Genomic DNA, 13,890 nt, shown 5'->3' on the forward strand with positions numbered 1-13,890 from the left:
GCGAATTCCAAAATAAACCAAACCGGAAACCTTATCAATAAAAGTCTTAACACCCATATCAGCCGATCTGAGATACATTTTTATTTCAAGTGGATTTCTTGTTATCAAGAAACACTCGTGAAGTGATTAAGCTAAGAGAGACAGTGAAAATCCTCGGCTGGCAAACGTTCGAGGTTTAAAACAATTATTAGAATGGAATCTTTTAACAATCAGGACAATATAACTTTTCTTTTTTTAAAAGCCAGACCACTTCGTTAACTCTCGAGAAAACTGATGGGTATCGGATAAAATTTCGCCAATATATTTTGCTTGTTATAAACGAGTTAAATAAACAAAATCATCGGTTTAAAATTAACCTTTACAGAACTCGAGGTCGCCATTTTCTAACAGTATAGTGGACGGACTAGATTCTCGTTATTCTTTTATAAGTGATGAATTTGTTAACGAGGGGGTTTGATTTTGTCCTAAAGTACGTGGGACAGTGTCAATGGATCGGTTGGCACAATAATTTTAAATATGTTACCCTCTATCAAAAAATATTCTCTGTGATTTGTGTCAGTCGCCTCATTACGTTATAGAAAATTAGGTTAAATCATTTTGATTGGAAAGTAGGCTTACTGTAACTGGTACCACATGGTAGCGAGTCGTTTCTACATGAGGTGACTTGATGTTTCAGTTTGGGCTCGATTTTTATTAGGACTTTTCTTCGACTGGAGGTAACACGGTAAAAAATGGCTGGCAGGGTAACTATGGTTTTATGTTGTATCCTTATAAGCATTGAATACAAATTTAAAGAGGTTATAATTTAACTTTGTAGGTAACAAGTTAGACCTCTTATGAAGTCTCATGTTCAGTTAGGCCCTTAACGTTGGGAAGATATTGAATTGTTGGAAAAGTTTAGAGGAGGGCAATGAAAATGGTTCCTGAAATGAAAACTGAGGTCTTAAAATTAGCACACATGAGTCTTGTAATTAGTTTTTGCTTAAAAATGTTTGGGTTTTCTATAGGGAAGGGTTGATCTGTTTTAAATCAGGGCTAACTTTTGATCTGCAATTTATTAGTAGTGATAGCTTATTTTTGGTGACTGGTACAACTTAGATTGATCCACAGGTTTCATGCTTTTAAATTTCATACATTTAAGAGATAACAACTGGATATATGAAAAGAAGATTCTTTATTGTGGACCATAGTATGGTAGATAAGTAGAAAATGGAATAACTTAAATAATCCTTTGATAATGTTATTCTTTGGAAAGAAAAGCTTAAAACCAAAATTTGATTAATTAAAGATATGTTTTTATAAATGAAAGCTGGAAATAAACGGAGCTTAGTGATTAATAGAATTTGGTAATTGATCCATCACTAATCTTATTAATTATGTTGAACTTGTGGATTATTGTCACATGAAACTTGGATAGTTCAAAAATTTAACAGAGGTAATCAGAAACATTAATATTTATTACTTCATTAATAAATTGATCCAATTAATTTAAAGGTAATTTCAACTAATTTAATTGATTGTCAAACTCAAGAAATGAATGTTACACTTCAATTTCTTGTTATGTAAAAGGTTCTTGTTGTTTATTTCATTTCTTTCAAACTAAGGTACTTTGCATCATTATTTCTCATTTAAAGATCACATGTAGTTCTCATCTGCAACTATTCTAATAAGTTTACCCTTCTTCAGATAATGTTAAAACTATACACAGTACTCCAAGTGAAGTCTAACCCAGTGGTTCCCAACCTTTTTTATGCCCCGCACCCTAAAAAATGTTAATATGTTCTTGCGAGCACCCCTGGTTGGGAACCACTGGTCTAACCAGAGGTTTAGACATGCAACAAAATAAGCCTGTAATTTGAAAATAGATTGTAAAATCTAATTGTCTTGATAAGTGTTGCATCTGTATTTGGATTATCTATTACTATGCCAATATTTGTTTCTTCAGTCTTCTTTTAAACATGTGATTCCAAATTAAACTGAAGTATATTTTCATGCATTTGATATAAATAAAGGTCGTATTCCAACAGTTTGTCCAGCTTAATAATTCATCAGTTATTCTGTTGTTATAAATACTCGAGTATTGTCACCAGCAAGTTTTACTAATCTATTTTTTTTTCTGTGTCAAAAATGAGGAAAGTGAAAACTTCTTTTCAGTTAAATTGACAAACATATCTCATAAAAGAACTTACAATAATGAACTTAAGGTTGACAGAATTATTAATAATAAAACTTCACACAAATTCTAAGCCTATGTTATGCATAGAATTTAATTCTAAGTTCACAAGTACTACTGTTCATTCTAAAATTTGGACAGAAAGATTGCATAGAATATATTATGTGTAGGCTTTGAAATTGTGAGCAAAACTGGTTTAGTGTGTTGTAATTACTGACCTTGATTTCTGAGAAGCTTGAAGGCTAAACTTAAAATCTCGTGGTGTTTTTATGTGTGTAAACTATCACATGTTGTTAGTGTCTTTTTTTGCTCAAGGTCTTGCAAACCTTGCATACTGTAAGTTTAAAGAATTCTTAAAACCATATGAACTGTAACTGGTTTAATTCATGTCTCTCTGACTATTTGATATGGTGTATCCTGGACCTTGAGTTTGTTTATATAAGCCTTTCAGTGGTTAAGTTGAAAATCTAGCTTATGTAATGTTTCCTCACTCTCCATGTGTCTTCAGAAAGTTGCAAAGGAAAGTTCTAACTGCGTAATCTTTGGAACCAAAAAAAATGACAAAAAAAAACTGGTTTGTCAGCATATCTGTTTAGGCTGAATAATTTCAACATAATTTCTCAGTATCTTGTCAAAGTAGAGTTCATTTGTCTTGCTTAAAGTTTTTTAGGGTATCAAATCTTAAGCAGACTTGAAAACTATTGAACTTCACTATTCATCTAGAGTTTTGTATGTTATAGAACTCTGAAATGTTTAGTGGTTAAGTACAGTTTCACTTTGAAACAGTTTGTGTGTTACAGTTGCTCTGATTTTAATGGTGTCTTTGTATTATGTATCCTAATTAAGCCTGCTGCACATCTGGGGAGACTTAGGGCCCTAATGACTGACTTTAAATATGTTCAGCATTGACATCAGCTGGTGCAGGTGAACTTGCTTCCAAACGGAAAGTATAGTGCACTGTAAAATTAGACATACAAACCAACAACATTTTAGGAAGAGGAGTCTGGGTGGTGATTCTATCCGTTACCAATGATGTGGACATGGATCAAGAAGACGGGTAGGTTTCAGTTATCGTATTTCTCTTGCATAGTCTGTAGAGTAAAAATTAAAAGTTGGAAACCTATCCAGAGTCTTTGGAAAGTCTGCCAGTACCAATACTTGATTGGAAACCAGAGTGACTGCTTGTGCTAATACTTTGTTTAACTTAACATTTTTACTAATATAAATAAACAATTAAAGAATAATTTGAAATTTGTGCTCAAATAAGTGTAAATACTAGTTACTGCTTTCAAGTAAGTCATTATAGTAGCGATCAAACTTGCATGTATGTAAAGTTTAGTTTTCAAACTTGTGTTTACTTGTGTGTCTGTACGTACCATGTGTTTTTTAAATAAATTTTGTCATGTTAGTTTTTGACAAGTGAATAGATATATTTAAGGGTTGAAGATGGCCCTTCCAATAAATATTTTATTTCGTTGTAAAGAGATCTGTATAAACTATATCTGTGGAAGCTAGTCACAAATCAGTTTGTTTGTTTTTTTCAATATTTCATTATATGAATTTGCCTGATTCTTTGTAGTAAGTTCTGTGTTTCACCCTTTGTTTTTTTGTGGATAGATAAAAATAGTTACTGATAAATGGTTTAATAGTGGAACCATTTCTGAGAACAATTACTAATGAAATGAACTGATCCAAATTATTTTTAAATTAGAATAAAAATCTGACTCCTGGTGTGAGTGTTTTGCTTGTTTCCTTGTCCTTCACAAACATTGTTTCAATTGTTCACCTTGATTATAAGCTACACAGATGGTAACTTTCAGAGGTACTTATGTTTGAGTGCACTGTAATGTGTAATGATTACATGAAGGTTTGTGACCTCCTCAGGGAAGAACACAAATAAATGTAACTTTAAAATGCACTCATTTTTCTTTGTTTTGTTTTTTTTTCAGTTAATTGTTAAAGTAATGAGAAACTAATTCTTTATTTTTCACAATTGGATGGGATCATCCTTAACAATGTCATGAAAGAAAGGGATTTTGACGTACTCATCAATCAGACTCTAAAGCCATTCAAACAGAGTGTCACTACTAGTGGAAGTGCAAATAGGATTTTGTTGTATCTATAGAAATATTCAGTACAAGTCTAAATAGGTTATAATTTCATTGTACAGGTTAATGGTTGGGGCACATTTGGAATACTGTGTTCAGTCTTGGACTCTTTATCTAAGGAAGACATTGAATTGTTGAAAAGGGTTAGGAGAAAGGTTACTAGAATGATGCCTAGGATGGAGGGTTGAAATCTCTCGGAATATCTCTCGAAGAAAGAAGAGTTAGGATTTGTTGCCGTGTTTAAGATTGTAATGGGAGTTGGCAGTGCTGTTGCATGATCTCTTTTACACTAAAGAGTGAGAGTTATAGAACTAAGGGAACTTGAATATAAATTTTGACATGGTGCCTTGCATCTTCAACTAAGATAGTTTTATTTTTCTAACAGGATGGTTGGCCTTTGGCTGTTGTTGAGGTAGTAAATTTAAGTGAGTTTATGATAATTATATGAATAGTGATGGCTTGTTTTTTAAGATTTTTTTAACATTTTATTTCTTTACAGTTTGTTTAGTTTACAGCAGGAGACAGCTAAGATAAACCAGTAGGTCCCATGTTGTAAAACATAACCAATAGTTTGTTTAGTTTACAGCAGGAGACAGCTAAGATAAACCAGTAGGTCCCATGTTGTAAAACATAACCAATAGTTTGTTTAGTTTACAGCAGGAGACAGCTAAGATAAACCAGTAGGTCCCATGTTGTAAAACATAACCAATAGTTTGTTTAGTTTACAGCAGGAGACAGCTAAGATAAACCAGTAGGTCCCATGTTGTAAAACAACCAATAGTTTGTTTAGTTTACAGCAGGAGACAGCTAAGATAAACCAGTAGGTCCCATGTTGTAAAACATAACCAATAGTTTGTTTAGTTTACAGCAGGAGACAGCTAAGATAAACCAGTAGGTCCCATGTTGTAAAACATAACCAATAGTTTGTTTAGTTTACAGCAGGAGACAGCTAAGATAAACCAGTAGGTCCCATGTTGTAAAACAACCAATAGTTTGTTTAGTTTACAGCAGGAGACAGCTAAGATAAACCAGTAGGTCCCATGTTGTAAAACAACCAATAGTTTGTTTAGTTTACAGCAGGAGACAGCTAAGGTAAACCAGTAGGTCCCATGTTGTAAAACATAACCAATAGTTTGTTTAGTTTACAGCAGGAGACAGCTAAGATAAACCAGTAGGTCCCATGTTGTAAAACATAACCAATAGTTTGTTTAGTTTACAGCAGGAGACAGCTAAGATAAACCAGTAGGTCCCATGTTGTAAAACATAACCAATAGTTTGTTTAGTTTACAGCAGGAGACAGCTAAGGTAAACCAGTAGGTCCCATGTTGTAAAACATAACCAATAGTTTGTTTAGTTTACAGCAGGAGACAGCTAAGATAAACCAGTAGGTCCCATGTTGTAAAACATAACCAATAGTTTGTTTAGTTTACAGCAGGAGACAGCTAAGATAAACCAGTAGGTCCCATGTTGTAAAACATAACCAATAGTTTGTTTAGTTTACAGCAGGAGACAGCTAAGATAAACCAGTAGGTCCCATGTTGTAAAACATAACCAATAGTTTGTTTAGTTTACAGCAGGAGACAGCTAAGATAAACCAGTAGGTCCCATGTTGTAAAACATAACCAATAGTTTGTTTAGTTTACAGCAGGAGACAGCTAAGATAAACCAGTAGGTCCCATGTTGTAAAACAACCAATAGTTTGTTTAGTTTACAGCAGGAGACAGCTAAGATAAACCAGTAGGTCCCATGTTGTAAAACATAACCAATAGTTTGTTTAGTTTACAGCAGGAGACAGCTAAGATAAACCAGTAGGTCCCATGTTGTAAAACAACCAATAGTTTGTTTAGTTTACAGCAGGAGACAGCTAAGATAAACCAGTAGGTCCCATGTTGTAAAACATAACCAATAGTTTGTTTAGTTTACAGCAGGAGACAGCTAAGATAAACCAGTAGGTCCCATGTTGTAAAACATAACCAATAGTTTGTTTAGTTTACAGCAGGAGACAGCTAAGATAAACCAGTAGGTCCCATGTTGTAAAACAACCAATAGTTTGTTTAGTTTACAGCAGGAGACAGCTAAGATAAACCAGTAGGTCCCATGTTGTAAAACATAACCAATAGTTTGTTTAGTTTACAGCAGGAGACAGCTAAGATAAACCAGTAGGTCCCATGTTGTAAAACATAACCAATAGTTTGTTTAGTTTACAGCAGGAGACAGCTAAGATAAACCAGTAGGTCCCATGTTGTAAAACATAACCAATAGTTTGTTTAGTTTACAGCAGGAGACAGCTAAGATAAACCAGTAGGTCCCATGTTGTAAAACATAACCAATAGTTTGTTTAGTTTACAGCAGGAGACAGCTAAGATAAACCAGTAGGTCCCATGTTGTAAAACATAACCAATAGTTTGTTTAGTTTACAGCAGGAGACAGCTAAGATAAACCAGTAGGTCCCATGTTGTAAAACATAACCAATAGTTTGTTTAGTTTACAGCAGGAGACAGCTAAGATAAACCAGTAGGTCCCATGTTGTAAAAACAACCAATAGTTTGTTTAGTTTACAGCAGGAGACAGCTAAGATAAACCAGTAGGTCCCATGTTGTAAAACATAACCAATAGTTTGTTTAGTTTACAGCAGGAGACAGCTAAGATAAACCAGTAGGTCCCATGTTGTAAAACATAACCAATAGTTTGTTTAGTTTACAGCAGGAGACAGCTAAGATAAACCAGTAGGTCCCATGTTGTAAAACATAACCAATAGTTTGTTTAGTTTACAGCAGGAGACAGCTAAGATAAACCAGTAGGTCCCATGTTGTAAAACATAACCAATAGTTTGTTTAGTTTACAGCAGGAGACAGCTAAGATAAACCAGTAGGTCCCATGTTGTAAAACATAACCAATAGTTTGTTTAGTTTACAGCAGGAGACAGCTAAGATAAACCAGTAGGTCCCATGTTGTAAAACATAACCAATAGTTTGTTTAGTTTACAGCAGGAGACAGCTAAGATAAACCAGTAGGTCCCATGTTGTAAAAAACAACCAATAGTTTGTTTAGTTTACAGCAGGAGACAGCTAAGATAAACCAGTAGGTCCCATGTTGTAAAACATAACCAATAGTTTGTTTAGTTTACAGCAGGAGACAGCTAAGATAAACCAGTAGGTCCCATGTTGTAAAACAACCAATAGTTTGTTTAGTTTACAGCAGGAGACAGCTAAGATAAACCAGTAGGTCCCATGTTGTAAAACATAACCAATAGTTTGTTTAGTTTACAGCAGGAGACAGCTAAGATAAACCAGTAGGTCCCATGTTGTAAAACATAACCAATAGTTTGTTTAGTTTACAGCAGGAGACAGCTAAGATAAACCAGTAGGTCCCATGTTGTAAAACATAACCAATAGTTTGTTTAGTTTACAGCAGGAGACAGCTAAGATAAACCAGTAGGTCCCATGTTGTAAAACATAACCAATAGTTTGTTTAGTTTACAGCAGGAGACAGCTAAGATAAACCAGTAGGTCCCATGTTGTAAAACATAACCAATAGTTTGTTTAGTTTACAGCAGGAGACAGCTAAGATAAACCAGTAGGTCCCATGTTGTAAAACATAACCAATAGTTTGTTTAGTTTACAGCAGGAGACAGCTAAGATAAACCAGTAGGTCCCATGTTGTAAAACATAACCAATAGTTTGTTTAGTTTACAGCAGGAGACAGCTAAGATAAACCAGTAGGTCCCATGTTGTAAAACACAACCAATAGTTTGTTTAGTTTACAGCAGGAGACAGCTAAGATAAACCAGTAGGTCCCATGTTGTAAAACATAACCAATAGTTTGTTTAGTTTACAGCAGGAGACAGCTAAGATAAACCAGTAGGTCCCATGTTGTAAAACAACCAATAGTTTGTTTAGTTTACAGCAGGAGACAGCTAAGATAAACCAGTAGGTCCCATGTTGTAAAACATAACCAATAGTTTGTTTAGTTTACAGCAGGAGACAGCTAAGATAAACCAGTAGGTCCCATGTTGTAAAACATAACCAATAGTTTGTTTAGTTTACAGCAGGAGACAGCTAAGATAAACCAGTAGGTCCCATGTTGTAAAACAACCAATAGTTTGTTTAGTTTACAGCAGGAGACAGCTAAGATAAACCAGTAGGTCCCATGTTGTAAAACATAACCAATAGTTTGTTTAGTTTACAGCAGGAGACAGCTAAGATAAACCAGTAGGTCCCATGTTGTAAAACAACCAATAGTTTGTTTAGTTTACAGCAGGAGACAGCTAAGATAAACCAGTAGGTCCCATGTTGTAAAACAACCAATAGTTTGTTTAGTTTACAGCAGGAGACAGCTAAGATAAACCAGTAGGTCCCATGTTGTAAAACATAACCAATAGTTTGTTTAGTTTACAGCAGGAGACAGCTAAGATAAACCAGTAGGTCCCATGTTGTAAAACATAACCAAGTTTATAGAAATAAAAAATTCAACGTGCTTATAGAAATAAAAGGATGTGTGGTTAGCTTGTCATTCTTATTGTTGATTTCAAGTTATCTTGGAAAACTTGTAAACAGTTTTTTTTTAAATAAAAAGCCCTGTTTACAACTTTTTTTTTTTTATATACAGTGGTAACTGGTGCTATAGGGCTTGCAGTTTTGGTATTTGGTCTCGCCCTGCTGTTTTCTTTCCCAGTCTTATTCAGGTATTTGTTATACAAGGTAAGATATTTATTACTGTCGATACAGTCATAACCAATGAAGAATATAATGTTAATAATTCAAATACTGTTTTTGTAAAAAGTAAGAAAACTACTTGATTCAAATTGAACTTGTATGTGTTATATAATGGTAAGTATTGGCAGGTAAAGAGGAGGAACCCAACTGAAGGTAACTCTGATCCATTTCCATTTTCCCTCCTTTGTCTTACCCTCTCAACTCTTTTACAGTATCTCTCTACCATCTATCTCCTCTCTGAAGCTCTCCACTGAAATCCTGATGTGTTGTCTGGTGACATCCTCTCTTCCTTCTTACGCATTGACTTGTTTGTCATTTTCATCTCTGGCTTTGCATATGTGTCAGCAGTATTGGTGACTTCTTTGCCAATTTTCTTCATCAATGGTGTCCTTTTGTCAAGGGCCATGAAGTTCTTTAAGTTTTTTGGAAAGAATATGTAATCCCATTTCATTCCCTCTGCTTTGGGATCCAATACCAGCCAGCATCTGTCAAAGGCATTTCAGGATCTATCTCAGCAGGCTATCAAACCTGTTCTACATATTTCACCAGGTTTCTATTCCAGGCTCTTTGTTGCTGTTAAGAAAACTACAGAGTAGAGGCCAGACATTAATTTGTCCCTCCTCTATGAATTCATTCAACTGCTCCATTTTACCATGGAGTCACTTTTCACCTTACAGTGGGTAGTTTCTCCAGACTTGTGTTTCACCAGATGGATGTCACCAGTACTTATCTATGCATTCCTATCTCAACATTGTCTCATCTATATCTTGGGTTCATCCATTACAGGGTGGTATATAAATTTTGTACCCAACCTGTTGCTCACCATCTTCATGTTTTGGAGCTGCAATTCCACCATTCTATGGATTACTGGCTGCTTCTGGCTCAAACTGAAATGGAGTTAGCTAGCCATTCTTGTCAACTCCAAGTGGCTGCTTGGATGGGCTGATTAATCAAAGTAGAGAAATCCTTCCTCCATCCTGCCCAGTATCTTGTCCATTTTAGATGTTTTCTTCAATGTTCATCTCAGTTGGGTTTAACCTTTTCCTCTGTGACTTTATTCCCTAGACTTTTCAGTTTCCCTTTTAGCTCCCTCACTTTCTGTTTGTGAGGTTTTATCACTTTTAGGAATGCAGTTTTCAGTGACATCACTGGTTCTCCTTAAGTGGGCTCTTCAAGATTAATGGAGCCTTGAGCAGGATTTCTTGATAGCTCATTTTACCCTTCCTTATACCCTGATTAATGTTCTGCTTTGGTGGTTGGACAAGGCTAATATATCAGCAGGCTTTCCATTCCTTCTCCTCTTCTGGATTAACATCTGTTCATAGATGCATCCTTTCATGGCTAAGAGGCTTCAGGACATTTGTCCGTTGGTCTTTGAATCACTTTTTTCCTTTTTCCAGACATTGTTTAGCAGAGATTCATTCTGAGAACTCTGTGTTGATAGCACATGTTAATCACAGATAAGGTATCTGGTCAAGATCTCGCTGCTTTTGAACACTGGATTTTCTGTGTTGTGTACCCATACTTTTATCTCATTGTGTGTCAGATTCTGAGTGCTTTCAACCTAGTAGTGGATCATCTTTCTTGCCCTGATTTAAAAGAAATGTCAGACAGAGTAGTCTTCATATCCCCTTGTATTCTGGTGGCTCTGCTCTCTGTGGGGTTTTCCCTATTTTGATGCATTTGCAATAGTTCCAAATCACAAAGTTCTCCTCTTTTGGTCTCCAGCATCTTTTCCTTGGGCTCTGGCTATCAGTGCATTGATCTAGAATTGGTCTCAGAAATTCTTGTGTTTATGCTCCTATCCAATTACTTCATTGGGTGGTCTCTCTCATCCATACCACTCTTTGTTGAGTTCTTATTGGCTAGCTCAGTCAATGATTTCCACAATTGCAATTTCAACTTTTCTCTCCAGTTCCCCTTCCCTTGTCTCTCTTGCCTCTTTAACCTCAGTCATCAGTTCTATATCCATCATCCATCCATTCATGTCCTTCATCTTTACATGTAGCTTTCATTCAGTCGTTATCAAGATCATATTTCTCTGTTGAGTGGCTTTTCATTTGGCTTGTTCCATATGTCCTTTTTCAGTGGAGGATTATCAGTGCAAATTGGTGTTCCACAGTGGGTCTGAAACTTTGGAATTCCCTGTTGACCAGCCTACTGTGTCTTGTGTGGCTGAGTTTCTTGTGTCTTTTCAACCAAGAGGTCTTTGGGCTATTGGGCTCACTTATCCAATACCTTTTCATTTTTAGTGTGATTGTCATATGTTTGCTTCCTTTGTTCTTTAGCATGTTGTCCTCAGTTGGGACAGTAGTAAGTCTTTAGACTTACAACACTAAAATTATTGGTTTGATTCCCATTGGTGGACACAGCAGATAGCCTAATATTTCTTTGCTATAAGAAAATACACACCTTACTATGTTAATGTATTTCTCTTAAATATATTGTTTCCCCCAGATGCCCTAGTCTACCAAACTGGCATCTTTGTGTTCCACCATTCCTTCACTTTACCTCCATGTGAAACTATTTCCTCATTTTCTACTTTTAATCTTTCCTTTAAAATGTTTCTTTTTCCTCTTAGCCTGAAGACATCATTAATTTATTTGTCATTAACCTTTCACATATGCTTAACCAACCTGTCTATCTTCACCTTCATCTGGACCATTATTTCCTCCCAAAAACCTTGACACCTAATAAGGGCAACTCCTTCTTTTCATCTATTTCTCCTCTGTACCCCTTCCAAATCTGGATAGACTTCTATGTCCAATCTGTACTGTTAGTGTTATATTTATCACATGACTTCATTTTATGGTACCCATTCCTCACTCATTATTTCTTAGCAGTTCTAGTCTGTTCATGACATCTACACTTGCCAGTTGGGTTCAACATTTGGTTCAATCAATTTATTACCCTTACTCTTCTTACCCCTGAAAGTTATTCAGAATATCTTCTCATCAGAGTCAACACTTCACCTTTTCCTTCACTTCTCATCTTCATCAGCCATTGGAGGAAATTTTACAGGCAAGCATTTGGATTATACCCAATATGTTCATCTCCTGTTATTTATACCATATTGCTGTTTCTTTTTCATTGGGTTTTGTTGTTTTGAATTAAGCACAAAGCTACACAATGGGCTATTTGTGCTCTGCCCACCACTGGTATTGAAACCCGGATTTTAGTGTTGTAAGTCCACAGACATACCGCTGAGCCATTGGGGGCTTGGGTTTTTTCACTTCCACCTGTAGCCATTCTTCAAACTTCAGTGCAACTTTGACTGGGTAAATTTGTATTCTTGTTTTTCTTTCGGGACCCTTACTTCATTTATAATTCATATGGATCCTGCTGTGTGACAAATTTTGTTTCAAAAGGTCTTCTTCAAATAGAAATCTGTGCTTCATGTCCATATTAACTCGCACTTCCATAGTTTCACAAAATCACTTGGAGACTAATAATCTTGCAACGTACCTGCTTTATAAGCTTGCCCATTCTGGACCATACTACCTATGAACTGCAGCAACAAATCATAAAGGGATAAGTCAATCTGTGCCTTGTATTGAATAACTTAGCATGGTATATTTTCCAAAATAGGGTTTTATGGTCACCCATTGCACTGTCTCAGGTGATGACATTCCTTTGGAGTCTTTACCACTTTCCAGTTTCAAGCTGCTGGGTGGTTGACTGTGGAGGCATTATTCTGAATGGGATCCATACAGAGATTGCTATAAACACACAGTGCAGAGTAGGACAATGGTGTTCTGTGGGTGTAGATGATGTGATGTCCTCCCAGTACGAGTTATAAAATCACAGAGTTAAACATCAAATTAAATTTCATCTATTTGATTGAAAGCCCTTATCCTATCCTTTTGTCTAAGTCGTTTATTCTGTGGCTGGGTTTTGAACTTAGTAGAATCTGTCAACATAAGTCCTCACACATGTTTATGGTAGTCTATATTCTTCCCTCAACTATACTATTTCTGTGTTGTGTGTCACAGTAGTGGTAAGGGGATTGCTCTGGTTGTCTTCTTTTTTGCTATCTCTCATTGTATATCAAGTATGACATGTTATTGCATTTTGGATGGTTTTAATCAGTGTATATTCTAAATGTGTATAGACATTTTTTCGATACCAGATGTCAGTTCCCTAGATTAATGTATCAAAGTTAACATGTGTCATGCTCAGGATTCAAAATGGTTATTGATTCCCTCTGGTCTCTTGAACTTGAGGTGAAAATGATACGACTCTCATCCTACCTCCACATGGATGTCAGTTCCCAGCAGTGCATAGGTATTGGATGTAACTGACTTACCAAGTGCAGTCTTTGAATCCTTAGCCACTCCAAACCTCAGGTTGGATTCATTAATTTACCCACTGTGAGATTAAGTCACATGGTTATGATCACTATCCTGTCATTGTTCTCTCCCAGTTAGATGTACTTCTCTATTTTCCATCCTTATCTCTTCCACATTGTGTGGATGGATGAAGAGTGTACCTTGTTCAAAAGTGGTGTGACTCTCCTCATTGGCTCTTCAGGTCTGACTCTCATTTACAGGTGTATCCTTTGAAAGCTTTCGGGTGTTATTCTGTCATTCCCTTGCACCAATCCCATCTGCTCATCAGTGTGAGATTCCAAATGATCTTGTGAAAGGAGGTAAGTATTGTATCAGAAGTTATAAATTTCCTATACTGAAAACGTATTTCCGAAAGGTACTTACCTGCTTTCCACTTTCCTCTGATGCCTTCGTCTTTTGCCAAACTTTGAAAGTGATGCTTTATTAGAGACGTACAGAGGGAGTCTTATAAGTTTGTCATGCTCCTGTTGGTGGAGGAGTAATACATAATGATTTGCATGAAAGACATGTTGCAATAATTTGATTCCAGTTGGGGAAGAGCAGAA

At 35.9% G+C, this 13,890-nt stretch overlaps 1 protein-coding gene across 1 annotated transcript in view; it reads left to right on the plus strand.

Annotated features, from left to right (window-relative positions):
- The first annotated feature begins 243 nt into the window (after nt 1–243).
- The window catches only part of LOC143228769 (scavenger receptor class B member 1-like), a 36,892-nt gene continuing 23,245 nt past the window's right edge, over nt 244–13,890 (plus strand). The window contains 3 exon segments of the mRNA XM_076460104.1: nt 244–724; nt 3,020–3,230; nt 8,890–8,981. Coding sequence (XP_076316219.1) covers nt 3,203–3,230; nt 8,890–8,981 — 120 coding nt within the window. The 5' untranslated portion in view covers nt 244–724; nt 3,020–3,202.

The sequence above is a fragment of the Tachypleus tridentatus genome, chromosome 10 (assembly GCF_004210375.1).
Source record: "Tachypleus tridentatus isolate NWPU-2018 chromosome 10, ASM421037v1, whole genome shotgun sequence".
Lineage (NCBI taxonomy): Eukaryota > Metazoa > Arthropoda > Merostomata > Xiphosura > Limulidae > Tachypleus > Tachypleus tridentatus.